The sequence below is a fragment of the Passer domesticus genome, chromosome 18 (assembly GCF_036417665.1).
Source record: "Passer domesticus isolate bPasDom1 chromosome 18, bPasDom1.hap1, whole genome shotgun sequence".
Classification (NCBI taxonomy): Eukaryota; Metazoa; Chordata; class Aves; order Passeriformes; family Passeridae; genus Passer; species Passer domesticus.
Genome location: NC_087491.1, coordinates 11319200 through 11343064, shown reverse-complemented (window position 1 = coordinate 11343064; position 23865 = coordinate 11319200). Strand labels below are relative to the sequence as shown.

General features: G+C 46.6%; 1 protein-coding gene across 7 annotated transcripts in view; it reads right to left on the bottom strand.

Moving 5' to 3' along the window:
- The window catches only part of DAB2IP (DAB2 interacting protein), a 159903-nt gene that overhangs the window by 96213 nt on the left and 39825 nt on the right, over window positions 1-23865 (bottom strand). For 6 of the 7 annotated variants that reach the window (XM_064394028.1, XM_064394025.1, XM_064394027.1 and 3 more), the window contains exon 2: window positions 15699-15802. In XM_064394028.1, the coding sequence (XP_064250098.1) occupies window positions 15699-15802 (104 nt within the window). Of the gene's footprint in view, window positions 1-4641; window positions 4786-15698; window positions 15803-23865 lie in introns of those variants that run through there. The other variant, XM_064394030.1, reaches the window with a different exon arrangement.

Genomic DNA, 23865 nt, shown 5'->3' with positions numbered 1-23865 from the left:
CACTGTGGAATCAGCCCCACACTCATGGCATACTGTGGAATCAGCCCCACACTCCTGGTATCAGCCCCACACTCATGGTATCAGTGTGGTACCAGCCCCACACTCCTGGTATCAGTGTGGAATCAGCCCCACACTCCTGGTATCAGTGTGGAATCAGCCCCACACTCCTGGTATCAGTGTGGTAACAGATCCAGACTCATGGTATCAGTGTGGAATCAGCCCCACACTCCTGGTATCAGTGTGGAATCAGCCCCACACTCCTGGTATCAGTGTGGAATCAGCCCCACACTCACCCCATCAACTCCCCACGCTCTTGTTCCTCTGACTGGACCAGGCCCTGCTGTGGACCCTGGCCAGAATTTGCTGTGAAAGGAAAATCCAAAGCACACGACTGACCATGCAGCTGATATTGCCCTAAACTCTTCTGGTGAGAAGGTTCTGGCCCAGCAATGAGAGATTGCAGTTCCTTAACCACTGCCAGCCCACCCACAAATGTGTTCTCATTTTATCAAGCCCTTCTTCAATCCAGAAATAGCTTAGAGCTCTGGACAGGCCATTGATAAGGAAAAACCCAAATGCCTTCTACAATCAATGGTGACGATTTTTCTTCCTCAATTGTGCATTCCACATTTCCACAATTGTTCCATGATTCATGCAGGATTTGGAAATTAGAATTTAGGGTTGTAGCAGGACATTACTTTTCTTCTGTTTGCCATTGTTTTTACATTTGTTGCCACCAGAAGGAGATCACACAGAGCCATTTTCCATTTTCATTGCCAGCTTCCTTGGGAGAATGAGATGTCAGAGATTTTAATGCTGATAAATTATGCTGCTATAGTGATACTTTGCACCTCCACAGTGCACACCAGAGATCAGAAAGCCTAATGTGTGAATTAATATCTTCTGTAATTTTTAGGTGGGGTAAGAAAAAAAGACAGAAGTTTGTCTGTGAAAATACAAGAAAGAGATTCTGACCTGGGGTGTGACCGCCGAGCTTTCCTAGTGAGATCATAAGGACATGATCCATTTCTTCTTCATTTATGACTTTAAACAACATTTGATTCTGATCTCCAGACAAATAAGGCTAATCCCACCCTCTGAGCATTGCCTGCTCCTCTAGCTGAGCTGCATTCTTGGCACTTCCAGCAATTAAAGCGCTGCCCTTTGCATGCATGTTCTTTATTCACTTTAAAGTTTACACTGAGAGCTGTCTAGGGCAGAATTGTGTCTTCCTGTGTGTGGGCAGCATTCAACACCAGTAAAAATATCGTAGCAAAGATGAAACTAGTAACTGAGAAAGGTTTCATTCAGAAGTTAATAGTCTCTATGAAATGACAAAAAATAGAGATCTGCAGAGCCCAAGAATCCCTTCAGCTAGAATAAACCTTGAAATATCTATTACAATGGAAGCACAGGTACCAGCTATATAAATTCATCCCTGCACAGCCTAAGGTCTGAGCAAGAGGAGATCTTTTAGGCTCTTTAGAGACAATCATTGTGGTCAAGAGCACGGCCCCATGCAATCCCTGAAAGCCCACAGAGCAATGTGGCACAGAACCCATCAAGCCTGGCAAGAAAAAGGTGTGAACCATGGAATCACAGAGTGGTTTGGGCTGGGAGGACCTTCCACAGCACCCAGTGCCACCCCTGCCATGGCAGGGACACCTCCCACTACCCCAGGGGGCTCCAAGCCCCGTCCTGGGGGTGCCCCCAGCCAGGCCTGGGACATTCCCAGGGATCCAGGGCAGCCACAGCTTCTCTGGGAACACCCAGAGCTCCCAGCGAGCACTGATTTCACTTTTCAAGGGCAAGGGCGTTGCTTTTCTTGCTCTGCTTCTGCTGTTTTGCCTCTGACATCTCCAAGCCCGGAGTACAATCGCTCTAATCACAAGAGCTGACTGAAGTCATAACAAGACACAAAGAACGAAGGCAGAAGAAAACAAAACAAATCCTTTTGAGGAATGGCTTAATCACAACCACAGCAACTTCAGCTAAAACAGGATGGCACATTTCAAAACAGCACAATTAAATCTGCTGTGATTTGGGCTCTTTTCTTACATATCTGACAAACCCAAAACCCAATGCCATCATCTCACTGCAGATTCAGGAAGGTGGGACTCTCATTTAAATTATCAAATTTGGCATTTTCAATTACTCTAGAACCTGGAAATAATCCTATATTCTATTATAATGTTTGAATATTTTTGGTATTATAATACTTTTAAAGCATATGTGCAAACCCATCAGCACCATATGCCTTTGAGATGCAGGAACTGTAGAATTCCACACGCCCTGGGGCAACACGACAAAAACTAGAAAGGAGAGAGAAAAAGGGAGGGGGACAAAACTGAGCAGAGTGTTAATGACAGCAAAATCTGGAGCTCCTGTTTTATTAAACATAAAGTAATGATGCAAGTCTTGTGTCTGGAGCTGACTCCCACACCAATAATGTTCACTCGCAGAGAACCCATAGGATAAAGTTCTAAAGGTAAAAATTCAGCACCATGGAAACACAATAGAGATGAAATTTTAAAAATGATACATCAATAAATCAGGCTGGATGCCTCACGAGCAGCTTTCTTTGGAAGAGTCCTGGCAGCTCCCTGTGCTCTCTAAGCCAGGAAAACAGGGAGAGGCTGGGGCAGAGTGAGGGTCTGGCCTGGGGCGCTGGGAGGGCACTGGGGGGGCACTGGGAGGGCACTGGGGGGGCACTGGGAGGGACTGGGAGGGCACTGGGGGGCACTGGGATGCTCAGACAGGAGCACAGACACAGACCTGGCTTCTCTTACCCCAAACCCACAGAGAACAACCCCTACAAAGGCAGATCACAGGAACTACTGAACAGATGGGGTTATTTTTCTAGTTTTTCCACATCTTTTTGTTTTAGTTCAAGCAAATCTCAACTCTGGGGAACATGAGAGGGCATCAGGATTTTTTTCACTACTCATCATAAGGAAATTGCTATAAATTTGTGTTTGCTGTGAGTACAAGTGTGCAGTGCAGCCTTTCATCCCAGGTCTCCTTGTGCCCTGCTATGTCAGGGATAAGATATAAAACTGGGAGTAAATCTTTACTATCAGACCCATCCTTATTCTGAGCTGTACAATTTTTATTTTTTATATGAAACTTAATTCTGGAATTAGTTTGGGTGTTTTTCTCTTCCTGCACAGCACATGGAAATACCCTCTTATTGAGGCTCCACTGAATGGATAATTAATATTTGTATTTGTGAAACAAGTAGAGCTGTGCCAACACTAAGCATCCTTTTATAGCCATAAATGTTCCAAACAAGTGAGTTTACCCATTTCTACAATTACCAATGTTAGTCTCAGCTTTCAAAATAAAAGAGAATCGTTTTTTTGGGAACATCTGATACCATTTGTTACGAGGTAAAGACATCTTTGTGCACATTTTTACCCTTCTCTGTAGAACAGGACTGCACTGAGCTACCCCAGGAATGCAGACCCAAAACAGCCCTGAGGGTGAGTTTAGGCACCATTTGTGTCTGTGGGAAGCCCAAGAATAGAAATAATCCCCTGAGTGGTCCCTGGCACTGAAGCAGGGCAGGAAGAGAATTTCTGTACAGCACTGACCTTTATGGATCAAATATTTTTCATTTGTTCAGTGTTAGAGGCACAGGGCTGGAAGTGTCTGTAGCCCCTCAAACCCTTCATATATCATTTATTTCTGCCAGCTCTTTTTGATTTGAACTTTGGCATTGGAAGTTGCTTTGCCATCATGCAGCTCTGCTCCTGTCAGGTGTGATGGAGGGCTCTGTGCAGGTGACTGAGCACACGGCCCCTGTGGAATTCCCTTCCCCAAAAAGTGCATTTCCAGGATACACGAGGCCTGCATGGGGGCTGCCTTGAACTTGGGCACATGGGAGGCAAGGGAATGTCAACCTTGGGGCTGAAGACACCCCCAAACTTATGAGAAACCTACAGAAATGACACTTCTGCAAGTTTAGCAACCAACACCTCCACATCCTGTTTACATGGCAAACCCCAGGTTGCTCTGAAGATTTGCCCAGTGCAATCCCAAGGAAAGGGAAAAGGAGAGCAACAGTCTCCCAAAGTCTGTGGAGCAGGAGAGATGTGAACTTCAAAGGAAAACCAAGAGAGTTTTTCCTCTCTGGACCTAGAAGTGCACCCACACATTAAGGTGTGTTCTCCTCTGAACCCATGACTGTTTATGTGGGTGCACAGTTCCTCAGTCTCTGTCTCCATTTAATTTGATGAATCTCAGGGCTGTTCCCAGTCACCCCGTGAGCCCTGAGGACAGAAGCAGATCAGAGAATCATGGAATTGTTAAGGTTGGAAAAGACTTTTAACATCATCAAGTCCAGCTATCAACCCAGGAGCACCACCCTGGTCACATCTGAGCCACAGGTGCCACATCCACTCCCAGGGATGGTGACTGCACCACTCCCCTGGGCAGCTGCTCCAGCACTGGACAATCCTTTCCATGAAAAAAAAATTCCCAATATCTCATCTAAACCTCCCCTGATGTTTCACTAGGAGCAAGGAACCACCACTTGCTCTGACTGATGTCACCCAAAAACCTTATTCTAAAGGGGTAAGGAAAGCCCCTCTGAGACAGAATTAGGCTAAACCCCAAAGGAATGACAAAATAGCTGCAAACCCATGGCATGGCCAGAGGAAACTGGCAATAAAAACTCCAGTCCTGCTGCTCCACACTCTGTGGTCAGACCCACGCTCCTGTCAGAGGACAAACATGGGGATCCAGCACTCAGGATCATGAGAGGGGCTGTGTGGGAGCCAGGCCGTGGAGCAGCCCAGAAGGTGAGAAGCAGCTCGTGTTGTGAGCGCTGCTTAGCAACACTGCCCTGCCATGGCCAGAGATGAATCAGATCTGCAGTGTCATTGCAAACAGCCAGCTCAGCCCAGCTGAAAAATCAGATCAAGATGCACTGATGTCCCCCAGGTCACCCAGGAGACAGTGTGGGTCTGGCCAGGTCAGGAAAGCTGGAATTACATCAAATGAGAGGCACTGGGGGTTAATTATGAATGTGGCAAATCTCACACATGTGAGTATCAGCAAACCACAGAGAAGCAGCAGGAATAGAACACATTAACACACAAAATCTCATCCCTTTCCCACCTCTGGCCAATGCAGGATTGCAGCTTGAGCTCCATTTTCATAAAGATTTTACCTATCTTGTTGAAACTGCCTTGGTCACGGAGTCTTCTCCCACTGCCCTGGAGATAGAATTCCATGGACTGGCAGCTCTCAGTTCTGGACATTCTCCCTGATATTTTCAGCTAACTGCTTCTTTGCAGAATTTCACTCTCTTCTGTTCTGGGAAGATTCCCTTCCCAGCCTTTGGTAAAGTAACAGAAACCTTGGGAAGTCTGGGTCTGGGTTCTCCCATTAGCACTGATGGCTTCCATGGAACATGGACAGGGAACAGGTGGGACATTCATAAAGGATGAAGGAATTCAAGTGTCAGGGAGCACCCAGATGACAACCACACTTCGACAGTTGTTGTTATTCAGGGATCACTTGGTTCTTCAATTTGGATTCTTTTGTTCTCCTATTAAAACAAACCCACCCTACTCTGGATTATTTGTTCCCAACTCTGTAATTATCACACTGTCAACATCTCACATCCCAACAAGACAGATAAATATTCCTTGGGAAGGTGGGAGAAGGGTAATTGAGCAATCAGGGATGAAAGATGCAGAAACAGAGACACAGGGAGAATGCAAGTAACCCTGAAGAGCAAACCCAGTGATCCACCCAAAGACAGCAGAGCTGGGGACAGCCTGACCCAGGGACACCAGGCAAGGATGGCACCTGCAGGAGGATTTCAGGGGATGGAGCAGTTTCCTTGTTTAACAGGTACAATGGAGTCCCCAGCCCAGAGGATCTGCTGTATCCAAAACTCTGAAACATCCTGCTCCAGGTCCCTTGGGGTTTTGCCAAGGGCTGAGGAGCCCAGGAGCTTTCAAGAGCTGCACTTTGGAGCTGTTTCTGTGGGGCAGCACTTCAGCTCCACTGGGTCACCGGGCTCAGCACAAACACACCAGGCACAAAACCTGACTAGGAATAGTTGGCATCAACCATTATGCTCTTCTATTTCAGGGAAAAGGTACTTTTTCGTATAAAGGAGATTAATTTAATTCTTTCCAATCTCAGAAATGAGAATATGCCTTTTCAAAGCCAGTCCCCAGGCAGATCCATGCTTCAACAAGCTTACTGTCCAAGGAGGAGAGAGGAGGGCAGGCTGGTGGAGGTGGAGAGCAGGCAGGAGATGCTGTCAGAATGCAGGGTTTGGCAGGCACACCGGGAGGGTGTGAAGGCACAGCTGCCCAAGTGATTTGTACACTGACTGTGCCCAGATAAGCTGCAAAGGCAGGATTACTGCTCAAGGGCTCGTTCCTATGCCAGCCCTCCAGTCCTGGTAAAACAGGTATCAGAGCTCACCAGGATGAGAATAAACACCAGGGGAGAGGGGGAAACCATCTCCATGAATCTCTTTACATTACTGCTCCCTTTTAAAGTCCACCTTTGGGTATGATGCAGAGTAAACTGGTTCATGAGTGGGTTTTATCCCTGCTTTCCCTACTTTGATGTATGGTTTTGGAGCAGCACATGCATGTCCTGCTGTGTCAGGCATCTCCCTGCTCCCTTCCCCCTGAAAGCTCTGGGGCAGAGGAAATACTGGAAGGGAGAACCCCATTTTCCACAGTATTGATGGGCAGCCCTGAGTCTGCAGGAAGGTACCAACACCAAGCTGCCTCACTTTCACTGACAAACCTTGTGTGCTTTTAGTAACACATTTTCTACAAAACCAGCTGCCAAGCCAATAAATTTTAAAAAGCAGTTGGTAGATGATGTGTTTAGAGTAGAAAAAAAAATATTATTATCTTTTGAATGTAGGGATTCATTGTGTAATTTTGCAGTAAAAGTTACTCATTCAAATATGAAGCTCATGTTCCAGGCAGATGCTCTTGGCTTCAAAGACTTTCCCCACATTTCTGCAGCTTAAATTGGAACATTTGTATTCAGCAATAATTACAGCTGCAATCAAACAAAAATGCTCACTTTTGTGAAGGTGTGGGGAATACCAACTGGAATTCAGATGATACATCAGCCCTGCATTTCCCCCATCTACCTCCCTAGAAACTCACTTCCCAGACATTGTGCAAATACTGAAGATGAAGTTCATTTATCCTCATCTCAGAATTTATGAAAATGACTATTTCAGTTTGATTCACCTCCTACTTATAGCTTTGGAAAAAGGGAGAAAAATTACAATGGAAGGATAAATATAACACACATATGATATTTCCAGGAGTACCAGCCTGGCTTTCATGCTTTCTCCATCCTTCAGAACACACAGATGAGAGAGCTTTTTGATTAAGAAAGCTCAGAGAGAAATGAAAACCAAGGCAAGACTACTCCCTGCTCTTTTTCTCCACCTTTACTCCTTTCCTTTCCCTCCTCAGCTCGTACTTTGTGTCTGATTTTGGGCTGAAGTGCTGAGGAAGGTGATGTGAAGCAGCACAACTGACAATTCTCTTAAAACACTCACATTGAAAGATATAAACCAAAAAGAATATCCTTCAGGAACTGGAGGCAAAAATTAAGTTCACTGCTGGTTTATCCCTCTAAATAATAAGACAGACATTGCAAGTGACAGATCCTATTTCTGGGTCTTAGCAGTCACTATTTCTTGCCTAATTATTAGCAGTGGATTTACTATCTTTAAAGCAGAATTTTGGCACCCCGCAGGAGATTTCAATTCTATCAGGCAGATTTAAGTGTCATTCACTTCTTCCTTAACTATTTTTGACTTGGTTGCTAATTATCAAGGAAGGTTTTGTTCTGGAGGCCCCGAGGGCAGGGCCAGCCTGTCCCTCAGTCCCAGCCAGTGCCACACCAGCTGGGACACTCCCTTGTTTCTCAGGAAGGGATATGAAGGTCTCCTCCACCTCCTAAGAAGAGCAAAAAAATTTTTCTTTTTGTCTCTGAATGTTCTCTGGCCAGGAGCAACCTGTACCCATCACTCCTCCCCTTTTCCATGGGACTCCTTGGGAAATGTAAAGTAAATTTGTGTTCTCAGTGAGGCCAGGCTGTGCCATCATGGGAATGCCATGGAGGTGACCTTGGGAGAGGCAGGAATGAAGGGAGGGACAAGGGCAGGGCCAGGGACAGGTTACACTGCTCAGGGTGAACCCCATTCTGCAGAGCCGTGTAGGGAGCTGCACGGAGCCATTCAGGAAATAAAGACATGATTAGTTCTGGAGCTAATTTCCTTGGTGCTTTGAAAAATGTTGCAGGGAAGATATGATCCACTGTAATTATGGAGGAAGATAAAGACAAGAAAGTTTCTGGCAGAGTGCCAGGCCTGGAACACCTGAACTTCTCAGGAGAGGCAGCAGAGCTTCCCCACATTCTCAAATTATCCTTGATGCCTGAGCCATGAATATCACTGGGAAAAAGAGAGTGGGGAGGACAAACACAGCCTATTGCTTATCAGAGTGCAGTGCTGAGGAAAAGTGACAGCATGGAGGAGAAAGGGAATCTTGTTTCCATGGCAACTAAAGTTTGAAAAAAGTATCTAGAAATCATTGTCGTCTTCCCATGTGTGCTCCACCCAGAGCCACGGATGAAAGTTCTGCAGCTGCAGTGTCCTGGGGCCCTGCAGGCACCAGGAGAGCATGAAGCAGACCTGCTGTGCTGAGCACAGCTTTGGAACAACAGTGTCACCACCTGGAGAAACTGCCTCACACGAGGCTGCGGTTTGGAGGGGGAAAAAACCTCCAAAACAACTTCCAAACAATGCAGGCAAGGGCCATGAGCTCCTCCGTGTCTGTTAAAGCCCAGCCAGCTCCACGGGGTGACAACAGACAGGACCACTGCCAGCTGGGATGGGGCATCTCTCCCATCATCTCCTGGCACAGCACCCTCATTATTACCAAAGTCCACAGGTGCCATGTGAACCATCTGCACTGAAAGAACAAGGAATTGAGGCTCAAATTATGTTCTGGCAATTAAGGAGAAGTGTCTAGTCTAAACTGGAGAAAAAAATCTGTCTCAGAAACAAAACTTGGTAGAAATGTATTGAAAACTGTTCAGGGTGACTGTGGCAATGACACAGATTTCTATGAATTCCAGTGCAATGAATTCACTATTTAAGCAAATCCTGAATATCTCGGAGCTAAAGCAGCACAAATCCCCAACAGAAGAAGTTCAGAGATGAAGGTCCTGATGCAATGGGCACTCGTTCCAGTCTCCAGGAGATTCAGATAATGCCTTCCACTCTTTGACTTGTTTTCTGAAAGCACAATGTCAGTGCTATTGAAAGAGGGAGAATGGAATGTGTTTATTATCCTACCTTTCATATCTGCAGGACAATTCTCTATCTGTGACCCAGAAACAAATTAAAGGGACACTGTCATGTTGGATATTCTAATGGCCCTCTTTTCTCTGTGCTACCAGCAATGTGAGAGCTTTCAGTGCCCAGAGGTTTAAACAAATTGAAGCTTTTGTTTGTTTACCTTCCGCCTCTCATTCAGTGCACAGAAATGAAACCAGTCAGGTCCATTTGCCTCCCTACAGCCTATCAATTAGTCCAGGCTGTTTGCACTTGGGCTTCCTGGGAAGAGCCTGAAACAATATCAAATGTTTTCTGTAGTAGCTTTGAAAGGAACATTTCTGTGCAAATCACCCTTTGGAGATGGAAGTCTCTAAAGAATGGATATGGATCCAAGTATGCTGCTGAAAGATCCAGGGAGAATATGAGATTGTTTCTCTGTGGGGGGGAATTCAAACAAAAATACACCAGAGCACCTGAGTGCATGTTGAATTGTTAAATTACCACAAAAAATGCCAAACAAACATGTTTTGGAGAGTAAAGGCCAGTCACCTGGCTGGTTTAAACCACTTTCCCCATTCATAGTGATGCCTTGCGGTGGTTTTGTTTCTTATGAGATGACCAGCAGCAGTACTACACAGCCCCAACTGTTTCATACAGATTTTGCATGATGGGAAAAGTGGTATCATCCTCCCAGGCCTTAGTTTCCCATTTATTTTGAGGCATTATGGTAAATTGCAACCCCCCAGTGCCTGCAAGCCTGAATTCATTCAGATTGGCAGAACACTTTAACAGCTCCAGATGAAAGGTGCTACAGAAGTGCCAAGTACTATCACTGTAATTATCATTCAATATACACTGATCAAAAGAATGAAATGTGAATTAGCATTTCCTATTAGCCCTACTTACTGCCTAAATGTTAAATATTCCTCCCATGGGCTCTCTCCATGAAAACACATAGGAGCTGTTGGTATTTCTCATCTGGCTTCCCCAGGAGTGAAGGAATGCAGGGATCTGAGGAGAGGCATGAAATCAGGAGAACAACACAGGTTTATCCCACAAAAACTTGCTCAGGCTTTCTGGGGACAGGGAGTTTGGAGCTGCTTTGTCACCCTCACTCCTTCCCTTGCTCCTGGCAAAGGGAATCTGTCCCACTGCAAGGATTTTCTGCTGTTCACCCTGGCACCCTGAGCCTGCCCCAAGTCATGGTTTCACACAGCCCAGAGGGATCAGTCCAGTGTCCTCAGAGGCTGACAAAGTGTAAACATCTGGAGTAGCTGAACAAAATCAATGGAATTGTGCCAATCTGGACCCTCTGCAGAGCCATGTTCCTGAAACATTTGTTTTCCCCTTTCCCACTCAGCATTTGACTTTATCTTGCCCAGAAGCACAAATTGCCTTGTTTACCCACTGCCCAAGCTTCACACAGGGAGCAACAACGTGAGCTCCTGCCCTAGCCCACAACACATTTCAGTGGTGTTGGGGCACAGAAATTGGGTGATTTGTGGCATTTCCCTCTCAGAGGAAGCTGCAGGTTACCCCAGGGCTCTGCCTGGGCACTGTGAGGATCCTCACAAGCCTCCTCAGGATGCCCCAGGTCATGTCCCATCCCCTCCTCACTGCCCCACAGCAGAGCAGCCCTGCCCCGGGAACCCTCTGCTGTCCAAGCACCCCGGTGTGACAGCAATCAAAAGCAGACCAGAACCCCACAGAACCTACACCAGGATCACTCATATTTCTGTAGAGAATGGCCTCAGTGTGTGAATTAAGCTGTTGATGAGCCCTATGCTCTCCTTTTCTCTAAAACTGTCCTTTAGACAGCTGCAGGCTCTGACAAAGAGACCTCCCTGGAACATACTCAGTTCAAAAAGGGAAAAAATCCATACCCTGCCTTGCTGAGCCCCTTTCAGTGAAGCAGGTCATAGCACCATGTCTTTTATCCTGTCATTCTTGTCTCCTGCTTGATGCACATCATAAATCCTCAGTGGTTTGGACTGCAGCTCTGTGCTGAAATCTGACAGTCCCTCCTATCTCTGACCATGCTGCCTTCCAGTACTCCCAACTGGAAATTCCAGGTTTACTTAAAAAAAATTCAAGATACAAGGTCAGTCTCAAAGAATTAAAAATATCTTTACAGTCAGGTTCACTTTCCAATCCCTGTGCTATGGAGCATTGAATAGGGAAAAAGATTCCCTTTTTCAGAATGAAATTTATCCTTCATACCTGAACTAGAATTTATCTCACGTCTCACAAAGGACAAGCAAAAATTAAAGATCAAAAATACTCACAGATTTATGTTAATAAGATGACTTAGAAAAATAAGGCAGAGGGCTCTAATTCAAATAACAAGCAATTAGAAATTTGACAACATGAGGTGCTGGCAGAGACAGTAAGAAAGTCAAGGCATTTCTGCCCTCGGAACAAGGACTTGGGAGTTCAGGAACCCACTTACTCATTTTCACATTACAGCATCAATTTGGAGAATATTTAATTCTCTTGAAACTGAGGAGGGTTTCAGAGAGGTAATTAGGAATAGCTTAGCTAGTGGTTAACACCAGGACTGGGAATTAGAAATGAAGAAATTCAGCTCAGGATGCATTTTTGGCCTTTGGAGAATGATCAAATTTAAGTTAGCTACCCTCCCTCAGTTCTCCCAGCTGGAAAATGAGGGTGGTAAGAACAAACCACCTTTGTGGAGAGCCTGGAGATCCATCCACAAAGGATGCTGGAGGTGCAAGGTCTGGGTGCTGGGGTGGCTGACAAACCCCTCTGAGGGCCAGTGAACCCCCTGATTTCTGCCAAGCAGTACCAGGGAGACTGGAAACAACTGCAAAGGCTGAAAAGGACCCCATTTTTCTTCCAATCCCTAAAACGCTCACAACCCCAAAGCTTCCAGGCATGTCCTGTTGCAGAAGTGGTGTCTGAACTGACAGATCATTCTCTAAGTAATTTCCATATTTCTTGCTGCCACTAGCACTGGTTACCCAAAGTCAGTTGCAGCTGACAGTTTAATGATAATGGCTTTATGTTTATATATCATCTGTGATAATGTTCCTATTCTCCTTAAATTCAATCCCTGCAAAAGGGGCACTTTAATGTATGCAGCCACAGACCAAAATGACAGTAATTTTCCTTTGAGCTGCAATGGTTTAGTAAACAATTACATTTCAATTAAAGAGGGGTGATCATGATGAGGGAAGTGCCATTCCACTCTGCATATAATACAGGAGCATAAATTCTCCAAAGAATCTCTCAAATCATTATAATATATATTACAAAAAAGGAAAATAGAGTGTATTATGCACAGGCAAAAACTTTGGGGGAAAAAATCCTTCAATATCTTGTCCACATTCAGCTTGAACTGGGATCCCATTATTTAGGATTATGTTCAGTGAAGAGGAATGGCAGAAGGGCTCTTCACTTTCATCTCTCCAGGAGTTTCCATTTACTGCCATTAGTATTTAATACTTCATTTATCAAGGATTAAAACCAGGATAGATGGAGGAATGCTGTAAGAGTAGCTTATGATGGATCACTGCAAATTCAGCTGTGTACCGAGCCCAGCCAGGCAGGAAAACTGCAGGAAAAGAAGTTCATGTTACAAGGAGAGGAAAAACTGTGTTTTGCTGTGGTTTTGGGGGATTTTTGAGGCCAATGTGGCTTCAACCAGAAGAAGCACTGATGTGTTTTTGGTGCTCCTGGAAAGCAAATTATTAATGCTAGAATTGAGGATTAAAGGGCTGGAGAAAGAAATCCTAAATTCTGTCTAGTAAAAGACAGATTACAGATGCTTCCTCAAGTTTTTTGGCTATTTGGACTTTATTTGGCCTGGGATATTTTCCCAGGAAACAAAGTAAACCAGGCTCTAACAGAAGGAGTCAATAGATGGCAGTGCTTGATGGGATGGGAGTGAGTCCTGCCCAGTGAGCCTCAGCAAATCCTCCCCTGCAGCACTTCCCTGCCAGGTGGGCACAGCAGGGATTTCACTGGCACTCAGCAGACCTGCCCAGCTTCTGGCCCCCGAGTTTGACAAAATACCCCTCAAACTTCAGGTTTAACCCATCCCACACCTCGAGCTATTGGGATTCAATGCAGAGAGGCAAAGTGCTTCCCTGCATTCTCCTAAAAGCAAGGTTTAACCAGGGCCATGGAGAAGGGACACGTTGGTGTCTGCAGCCCTGCCAGGTGCCCACTGCAAGTGGAGACTGAAATCTGAACCCCTGGCTCTGAGAGCAGGCTCAGCACAAGGGACCTCAGCTCAGCTCCAGCCTCACTGGGCTTGGAGCCTCGAGTTTCTCCTTCTGCATCAGCTCATACAGAGCTCTGAGAGCACGGAAGTGAAGGGGGGGATTTACATGGAAAATAATTCTTGTACAGCATGAGATAACCAGGACTAGAGGAGATTTTCCCAAGTTTAAGAAGCTTCACAAAAATTTCTTTCAGGAGAAGGGGTAAGAACAGGACTTGATTTTCAAGGTTTATATTCTTTAATTCAAAAACTACCAGGAGCTCTTGTTTTCAAAAACCACAATGCCCAATTATCTGTAACCTGCCTGACAGACTTCTGTATGGGAAGGGAAGTTCCCAAATTTCCACCCTAGTTTGCTCTATGTTCTGAAATGAAAGAAAGCATCTGGGAATGCAACACTGCCAAAATAGCTGAATCCAAAGGCTCCTGAGCTTCCCAGGCCCTTGGAGACTCAACAGCAGAAGGATGGAGATGTCAGGGAAGAACAATCAGCTGTAAAATATGAAAAGCTTACAATTTCCAAACCTACAACAGCAGGCTCAAAAGTAATAATGCCATTACCACTAAACTAAGGCACTAATTACTATTCCCAGTGGCTGGAGTGGACTGACTGCTAATGTTCCTCTGGTTAATGAAGGAAGGTGAGGGAGAATATATTTCTAAAGTCAGACATCTGCTGAAGGCTGGGCAGCAGCACCAACTGTACCTAATGAAGCCATTCATATTAATGCAGTGACACTCGGAGGGGGCGCAGGGGAGAAATGAGATGGGGCTGGGTTGGAACTCAGAGAAGACAAATGTCATGTATTACCCATGTGATGGCTGCCCTTATTTAATCCACACTGAGTAACAGGGCTGCTTAAAGCAAGGAACTGCATCCCACATCAGCTGTTCCACCACCAGCTGCTCAAAGCTGGAATAGCTTCTCTAAAAACCCAAAAAGCAGGATATATGCCACTGGAAAGGAATAAACAGCTTTTTCTTTTTTTTTGACTACTGGGACACTAAGAAAAATTTTCTCAAATCCTCTGTCCTGTGAAGAACTCAGATTTTGCCATCATGTTGTGCTGTTTTCACCAACAAGTAGTGTTTAGGGTTCAAGGATATTCATTCACTGAGATCAGTAAGTTCTAATGGCTGGAAGAGCAATTTCTAGAACTAAAATAAACTACTTGTCCAAACTGCTAATCGTGACTCATTCAACAATGCAAATGTTCTCAGGTGAACTGGGTGTGCTCAGATTATTTTTTTTGTCAGATTGCACCATTGTCTTTGCTTTGAAATTCTGGTTCTGCCTACCTGACTTTAGTAAGCAGCAGCTGAGTCTGTAAAGAAGGTGTGGCCTGCAGAGAAAACCTGCATGGAGCAAACCTGCTGCAAGACCACTTGTGTCTTCTCTGAATAAAAATAGCTGTGTGTGCTGAGAGCCAGCCCAGACAGCTGATGTGAGCAGGGAGAGGGGAGGGGACTCTGTGCTCACCCTCCTCACACTGTGCTGACACCGGGCAGTGCCAGGCAGGGCTCAGCACTGACAGATCCCACTCCTGGGTCCCTCTTCCTGTCTGTCAATGGACACAGCACTGGAGCACCAAGACCACTGTTAGTCATGGCACAGAACAACCAGGGACACCTCACAGCACAGGGATTGAAGCCATGGCAAAAGTGGATGGCTCCTCCAGGCTCCTGCTGGGGCAGGATCCCAGGCTCTGGGCAATCCCAGCTTGGCAGGTGTCCTGTGAGTTAATGACAGGTTCCTCCAGAGGAGATTTTCTCTCTGTAGGAGTGTGAGCACACACTGTACAGCTGCAGACAGGTAAATGCACCCAGGAATGCACTGCACCAGGACTCACCAAGGAAACCTCTCCAGGAAAGTGTCCCAAGTGAAGCTCCAGACTCCACTCAAACCCTACTGCTCCTCCAGGACACATGTGCCAGCTGCTTGCTGCTCCCAGTGTCTAACAGCCCCCCGTTTCCCTACAGACAAGGAGCAGCCAGTTTCACACCCAGCACTTTGCCTCCCAGGGTGAGCAGGCTCCTTTCCCCTCTGGCAGCCCCCCAGGCCACTCCTGAGGATCCCCCAGCACTGCTGAGAGGGCAGACACTGACCGTGACGCGGAAGGGCGCGGTGGCCGCGGGCTCCATGGCGGGGTTCTTCTCCGAGATGCCGCTGGGCATGCTGCGCCTCTGCCCGCAGCGCTCCGGGGGCGACTCTGGGGGACAGAACACAAGGCACAGTTACAACCCAGCAGCACGGGACAGCCCAGCAGGGCCAGCAGGCCGTGCAGAATGTGCTGGCTCCCTCTGAGATGTTCTCGTCAATGAGGCAGCGTGGCCACCCCACGGATTCTGCGTTTCCCGGAGCTGCCTGGAAGAACATTCCATCAGCAAGACTTTCACCTTCAACAATTAGCATTTTTATACAACTGTAAGCTTCAGATAATGCCTGACAGGTTGGCATTATCATTATTTCCAGTCTGCAGATGAGTAAACAGAAACTGCATTGAGATGAGTGAGAATTATATGCAAAGTACAGATCCGTGCACTCGTGGATTTGATCCTCCTTGGGGAAACTGCTAATGGGGTTAGAGGCACAGGATGCTTAAGTTACCTCTCTAATTCCTCTAGCAATTTGCTCTGGAACCAGGAAAAAGTCATTAAATCCTGATTTTGATAAAGTAAAGAATGAAGATAGGAATACTTACCTCCTTCCCCATTGGCAAGGAAGGGAGGGGGCTGAAAAGGCAAAATTAACAACAATGCTCAACACTGAGGAGATTTAGAAAGATGTTAGGACAGGTCAGCTACAGCATCGTAAGGTGGTGGTTCCTCAGTTCACAAACATCTTTAGAAGCACCATGGAACTCAGAGAAACAGATTTATTTCCAAGCTGCCATGCAGTGATGCCTGGACCTTGTAACAAGCTTCCCTTCCCAAAATCATTCCAGAGTCCTCCTTAGCCAAGCATTTCCATGGTGTCTCCTCAGCAAGGTTCTGCCCTTGCCAAAGCCTGACTGGAAGAAACAACTAACACCAGCAATTCCACCCAACCTTTCCTGAGATGTGTCTTAAACCATTCCAAAAGAACAGATTGAGATTCCAGCCATGGACAGGGTGAGGTGCTGGCTCAGTGACATCTCCTTGGTTGTCATGTAACCTGTGTGAAACTCAGCCAGCCCAAAGCAGCAGCTCACTGCCTCCCCAACTTCCAGCCAAGCCTCCAAATGTCTGGGGCAATTCCTCTGCAGAAAGCTGCACTTTGAATCTCAAGCAGTAAAATCCTTTGGTGTCATCTCCTCTCAGAAGATTCAGGCTCCCACCCCATTCCTTTGAGCCTTCTCTTGGTTTTGGACTGTCATAAAGAAACGACTTGATTTCAGCATTTTGAAAGGGAGCTCGAGATGACAACTGAAGAAGCTGCTTTGCATTTTCTTAATGACCGGAAAAATGAACCTTGTTTAAAGCATTTCTCACACACCTGGCTGGAAAACAGGAACGGTGGCATTATGTGAAAGGCAGCTACAAGAAATTACTTTCCCTGTGCTCTCCTCAACCCCAAACACTGCTCAACACTGAGGGAAAGCACCTCCATGGGGGTAACAGCCCCCCACCTTAGCTTCTTACTTCATCATTAAAATATACCCCAAGCAGAACCAGTGAACACACCACTGTGACCCGAGACCAAACTCAGAGCTGGCTTAGCACTTAAACCCTCCTATAATTATTAAACTTATGGCTCATGAAATATTTGGAGTCAAATCTTCATTTTAAGCTCTTTGTTTAAGCACTGTGGGTTTCACTGCAGGAGAGACATGTTACAAAACCCTCTGTAAGAAACCAGAAATAACCAGAAGGAGGGGTGGGTGTGGGTGTTGGAGGGGATGTGGGGAGAACTGTTTGTTTTAAAGGTTAATAAAAATAGCTTACAGGTAAATTAGTAACTCCAGGAATGTACAGCATTTACTTGGTGAGCAGTATGAATATATAAAGGTTTAAGTGCCCTTTTTACTTCTTCAGGGCTGGAGGCACCATCTCAGGCCAGGTCACTCTGCCCAGGGCTGGCATCAGCCACGCTGCCATGGCAAGCCCAGGGCCACGGAAAAGGGCACTGTAAGCCAGTAATAAAATCTCTACACAGTCACTAGAGGCTGAGAAAGAATGTCTTCATTTGCAGCAGAAGATATTTGAGTCAGGCACTGGGAACAGTCCCATCCTGCCATGGACAGTCACACCCTGGCACGGCTGGTGCAGAGGGGAGCTCTCCCTGCCCAGAGAGGTTCAGGGACACTGGGCTGCCTTTCCTCCCCTCTCCTGGGGCAGACAGATAGCACACACCTCCTGACACCCATTCCAGCCTTATTTGCTGTGATTTCTGTCAAATTTGCCCACTTGTGCATAAAATAAGCAAGCTTCAAGGGATCAGATTCAGTGTCTGATTTTGGCCTTTTCTTCCCAACCTCTCCTGAACTTCCATCTCTGTCTGGACAGACACGGTGGCAGTTCTGTGTCACCTCTCAACAGCACAGAGGGCCCAGGGCTCATCCAGGTTATACAACACAGGAGAGAGAAATAAACAACAGGGCCTCCTGCTCTTCCAAATATTTACAGAAGGCTGCAATGTTTTGGGTCTCCCCCTGTGCAGAATAAGATCTTCAAAGAGAAACTTCCTTGAAATGATCAAGCCCCTGAAAGCTCTCCCAGGTCATCCCCACACAGCTGGGCCAACACATTGTTGGCTGTGGAAGGCACCAGGAGGTTTTTAAGTTGAACATATCCCACTGCCAAGAGGACACACAGCACTGCAAACACTGCACATTAATTTAGGACCTCGGGCTTATGAGTATTTCTGAGACTCTTTCTGTACAGTAATAAACACATTTGGTTTGTTAACTTATTCGAGGCACTGGAACTGACAGAATAATTAATCCTCACTCCACTCTTCCATGCCTGTTTTTCATGCTGGAGAATCGTTATGGAGCAGCACAGCAATCTCCCCAGGGCTCCAGGGCAGCAGCAGAACAGGCTGTGAGCAGCTCCTGGCACCCAAATCTTGTTTAACCCACCCAACATCACTGCCTCCTTTGACTCCACTTCTCAGACAGGTTGTTATGTGTAACAAACACACAAACAACTGTTACCACTGTTTACTTTTCACTTAGCAAGTGAGGTGTCCTTCCATTTGCATTACCTGCTCCTGTGAATCCCAACTAGTCCAAGAGATCATCAGGATTACACTCTCATTATGAGAATAAAACACATTAACTCCTGTTTGTTCATCTCTCTTCACACTCCCCCCTCTCACAATTCCAGGGATCAGCCAGTGGAAGAGACAGCGTGAACAAAGCAAAGCGAGGCTGCTGGGTGGAATAGCAACAAGCAGGCACTTCCCAGCCAGGTGATTTCCTGATAAGAACCTGCTCCAGCTCCAGACAAGAAAGGGAGGTTCAACCTGAGCGCTGCGAGAGAAGTCAGCAAGGAGAGATGGTCTCCCTGAACTCACCAGAAGGAAGCCGTGCTGGTGAGCAGCGCACATGCCATGGCACTCGGAAGGAGCCGGGAAGGAGGGAAGGAGAGGTGCTGACTTCATCAGAGGCAGCGAGGAAGGGAAGAATGCCTGGAATGCCAGAGCAGGCACAGCAGCGGGACACACGGCAGGAGGAGCGCAGGGTCCGGCTGCGCCTATGGAAAGGAGGCTTTGGAGCACAGCAAAACTTCACCAGATCCTCTGGAGGTGATGCAGGAAACTGCGAGCTCTGCAGAGCCGGTGGGAAAGGCAGCGAGGGCAGCCCTGCAGGGTCAGGCTGCTCCCGGGCTGGCACGGAGCTCCGCCCGGCCCTGCCCCGCCGGGCACTGCCCGGCACCGCAGCTGCCCCAGCGCCTGCCAGGGTGGAGCTCCTGCGAAACCGGAGCGAACAGGAATTACCGGTCTGCTGCTCCTACAATTACAGGCCGTGAATTAATTTTATTGCTTAATGAATTTAGGTGTTATTCCTCTAATTTCTGCATTATTTAATAAGTCCTTGTTACAAGCCCGAGAGAGGAGAGGAGGAGGTATGGTGACAGTGATTTAAGTGGCTCACGGTAGCATTTATGAATTAAGAACAATCCCTGGAGAACAGGTATCTGTAGTGTCTGCGTGATTCCACATACTCAGGAGAGGCTGCAGAAAAATCTACATTTCAGACAGCTCTGGGTGGCCACAGGAGCCCAGGAGAAAAGATGGATCTTTAGTCTGAATCCAAATGGGGATTTAGAAGGGAATAGAGGCACTCTTAAAAAGCGGAATAGACAGCGACAGAAAATAATAAACACTGAGCTGAGCCAACTTTCCTCTTCACAAGGCATGAAGAACTTTGAGTGGGAAGCAGAGGTGCCAAAATGTCTGATTTCCAGTACCAAAGAGGCTGAGAGAGGTTATGAAAGCCCTTCCTGCTCCCATCACAATGCAGCTGCAGGGCCACCTTCGTGGGTCAGCTACCTGCAGAAGTATTTATTGGAATGTATCACCCAGAGCCCTGCTGACCCACAGTGAATTCCAGCTGATCCCTTACAGTAATGTCAGAACCATACAGAATTAATTAAAAGCCAAACCTTTATTAGGCAGTAAAATAGACTTCTAAATGAAAATGGTCGTGAGGCAGAAGTTGAGGGCAGGTGCTGGTGCCCTCTGAACAAGCAGACTCCTCTGAAAGCAAAGCTAATGAACACACAGAGGGCATTCTCCCAGCTAAGGGAAGCTCTGTCACCCCTGCTTCTTATCTTACAATAAAATTCTTTCTTTTTGCATCTTAGAATGTCTGGCTAAAACATTCATAAACTTCCATAAAGCCCAGCAATCCCCCTGGCTGTACCCACAACTCTTCCACATCAGAATCACTGATTTACTGCCCAGTCATTTCATGCTTCAAGCAGAAATAGTTTCACATTTTCTCATGCTCTCATGACCTTTCCAGACAATTAAGGACACTGTTTAGAGAACTACAGCTTGTAAAAACCCCTCTCCCTTATCTAACTGTTTACATACGGAACAAAAAAATAAATTGGGATCATTACTTGCCTTCTGGGCTATACTCTGGCACCAAATACTTCAAATTAAACAAGTGAATCTGTGCCTACAGTTAATGCTCCCCACAGCAACAACACCAAACTGATCCAGCCTCTTACCAGTGCCTTTGTTTCCCCCACAGGTGACTCCAGTGGTGCAAAAGCACCACGTTCAGTGTGTCTCTGATGACTGTGCCCCTGCCTAAAAGCAGCAAAATGCACCTGAAGCACCACTTAGAGCCACACAATTCTCTGCAGCTCCGAGAATGGTGGCTGGGACAGTTGTGTGAGCTGAAGAGCCTTGGTAGAAGAGGCTGGAATACAGAAAACAAATCCCAGAAAACATCAGAACACACTGATGGTTTCACGTCAGTGAAAACTGCTCCCCTCAGCTAAAATCTATTACCATCTTCTCTCAAAGTGGGACTAAGAACTCTTGAAAGAAGAGCTTTTTCCTTGTTAAATAATGATTTGGAGCGACACTGACCTCTGCCACAGCACACTGTGCATTTAATGGATCTCCCCTCATCTCTGTGTCAGGTTCCTGGATATCATGGATTTCATATTCCTCATCTGCTCCTGAGCCAGTGCTATTAATGGCTCTTGAATCCAGTACTGAAAAAAGCTCTGCTATTTTTCTGAGTACTTGATATGTATCTATTCCTCTATTTTCTCTATTACCCAGTAAGAGAACTCTTCTCCCAGCAGCTCCACGGTGCTTTTTGATGTGTGCAAGCAGCAAAGACTCTTCTCTTTACTTTCTGCGGGCTCTGGCTGCCTGGTGCCTCATCCCCCTCTCTCCTGGAGGGCTCGGGTGGGATTTCCACGGCCCAGCAGCGGGATGTGTGTGACAGCCGCGAGCCGGTGCCTCACTAGATGGAGCTGGAGGCCCTCGGCTGCCCAAGCTGCAGCGCCGGGAATTCTCCAGCTGTGCTTCGGCTGCTGGGTCACCCGATGGTCAGTGCAGTTAAGAGTGTTTTCCCTGCACTTTCCCTGCACTTTCCCTGCTCTGGAGCCATCCCAGCACAGCCGGGCACCCTGACAGACACCCAGGGCAAGTCCTGCCCCCAGAAATCCAGGTGGAACACATCCTTTACCTGAGGAGACAGATTAAACCTATTTGTCAAGGGAAAATCCCTCTCCGAGGGCAAAAGGGAAAGAAGAGAACAGCACTAATGGGAAAGGAAAGCTGAGGTAATGCTCACTGTGAGAGAGCTGAAAGTACAGCAGATTCTGAGTGCTACAAGCCTGGAGACCAGGTCAGATCAGATCAGTGGGCACGAGGCAGGGCTGCAGGTCCCCAGACCATAAGGCATCCATGAGACCCTCCCTTTCTAAAGATAAACAGTAAATCATGCTGATTGAGCAGCCTGTAGTACAAACTCCATCTTACTGTCTGGTATTTTTTAACTAGATATGTGTGCATATATATATGGTATTTTTATTCTTTCATTATTAGTCTCTAAAATAAAATATGTATGATATTTATCTTCCTCTGCTACGATATCCACAGAACAAATTCCTCCTCTGCTAACGGCGTATCATTAGGAGCCTTTTCTCCAGGGTGAAATTGAAATCAAGCTCAGACTTAAAAAATACATCAGAAAAAGCTGAAATTCTATCCTGGTTGGGGGCCAGACTGTGGTGACTGCCAATAGCCTGGTTAAAGTGGAAAGGATGATAAAGTGGAGTGGAACACCAGCATCCTCCCGTGTGATGATAAAGACAAGCAACACGGAGTGTGGAGAACAAGGAGTCAGCTCTGGGGAGATTTAAATTAGGCTCATCCATCATGCTGAACCTTCCTGCAAAGATTCTGCTCTGTCACCACGAGCTTTCTTGCAGCACTTTATCCACAGAGGCAATCTGAGGGCAAGGAGAAACTTCCACACTCTGCAATTCCTGTCCCTGTCTCTGGAGGTGTCACCTGGACACGCCAGGACAGGGCTGGCTCTGTCCCCTGCCTGTGAGGGTTGGTTGGGGGCTTTCCCCAGGAGTGACCTGGACAGATGAGCTGAGCAGGCCAGAACAGCTCCCTTCACAAAAAGCACCCCCAGGAAAAATGGAAACTTCATACAGTTAATTCCCAGGCCATTTTCCAGCCGTGCATGGTGGCTGCTGGAACAGGTCTGTACTGGTAAAATGCAAATTAAATAAATAAATACTTAATTTATAAGCATGATTCATCAGAGGTTTCATCTTCTACAGCAAAGAAACAGATGTTCTATTGATGGCACTTCATTAGAGAGATAAATGGGGTCACACACGTATCTCTGTTCACATCCATCTGCACAATAGACCAAACATTAAGATTTGAATTTCACAAGGTGCATGTGGCTCTCAGAGCAGCCTCAGGAAGCCTCAATGTCCAGAGCCTGCTCACCCACCTCAGGTTGTCTCAACAGCCAGGGAACTTTAACTCTGCTCAGAAAAGCAGGAGGTTGGGATTTAACACTGGCTACTTAGGAGACAGTTTCACTGCAAACACAGAAGAATACTGGATTTTAATAATGAATGGCAGTGATTTTTGGTACCCCCCAAAATACAGTATCTGTCATGAGGAAGCAGCTGAGAGCAGCAGTGACAGCAAAGTCTGGAACCACTGCTCTTCCTCCAGCTCAAGGCAGGGAGGGTTAGGATCAGGGATGGGGCTAGGGATGGCTGAGAGGGATTTTCTGGTTTGTTTGCAGGAGACTTTTTTCTGTTTGCTGCATTAATTTTTTTTTTCCAAACAGAAACAAGTCTCCTGCACTTCAACAGGCACTAAGAGAAGATGCTGCCTATAAAATGAGTGGTGTTCTTTCCACAGATGTGCCTTTGCTGTGTGGATGTGAGTGTGTGCACAGCTGTGCCAGCTCTGCACACCTGGGCAATGCCCCCTGTGCCCAAAGCACTGCTGAGAATCCATCCCTGCTCACTGCTGCTCCCCATCCATCTCTGCTCTGCCTGCTCAGACTCTCTTAGCAATTGTTTCACTATTAGAAAGTGTGGAATGTAAATCCTAATTTATTGTGACTGATCCTTTTATTTCCTCTGGGGTGGGTGGGTATTTCTGCTCCTCTCCCACAAACCTGCTCTGCAAACACTCGCAGGTGGCAGCTGCACACTCACTCTGCAGTTTTCAAGCAAACAACACCAGTGCCAAGGAGAGACAAGAAACATTAAAAACCAGTCGTGTTTTCACTTCCCAACCTATTTTTGAAACAGGAGGGAGCAGGAGAATGTTCTTACC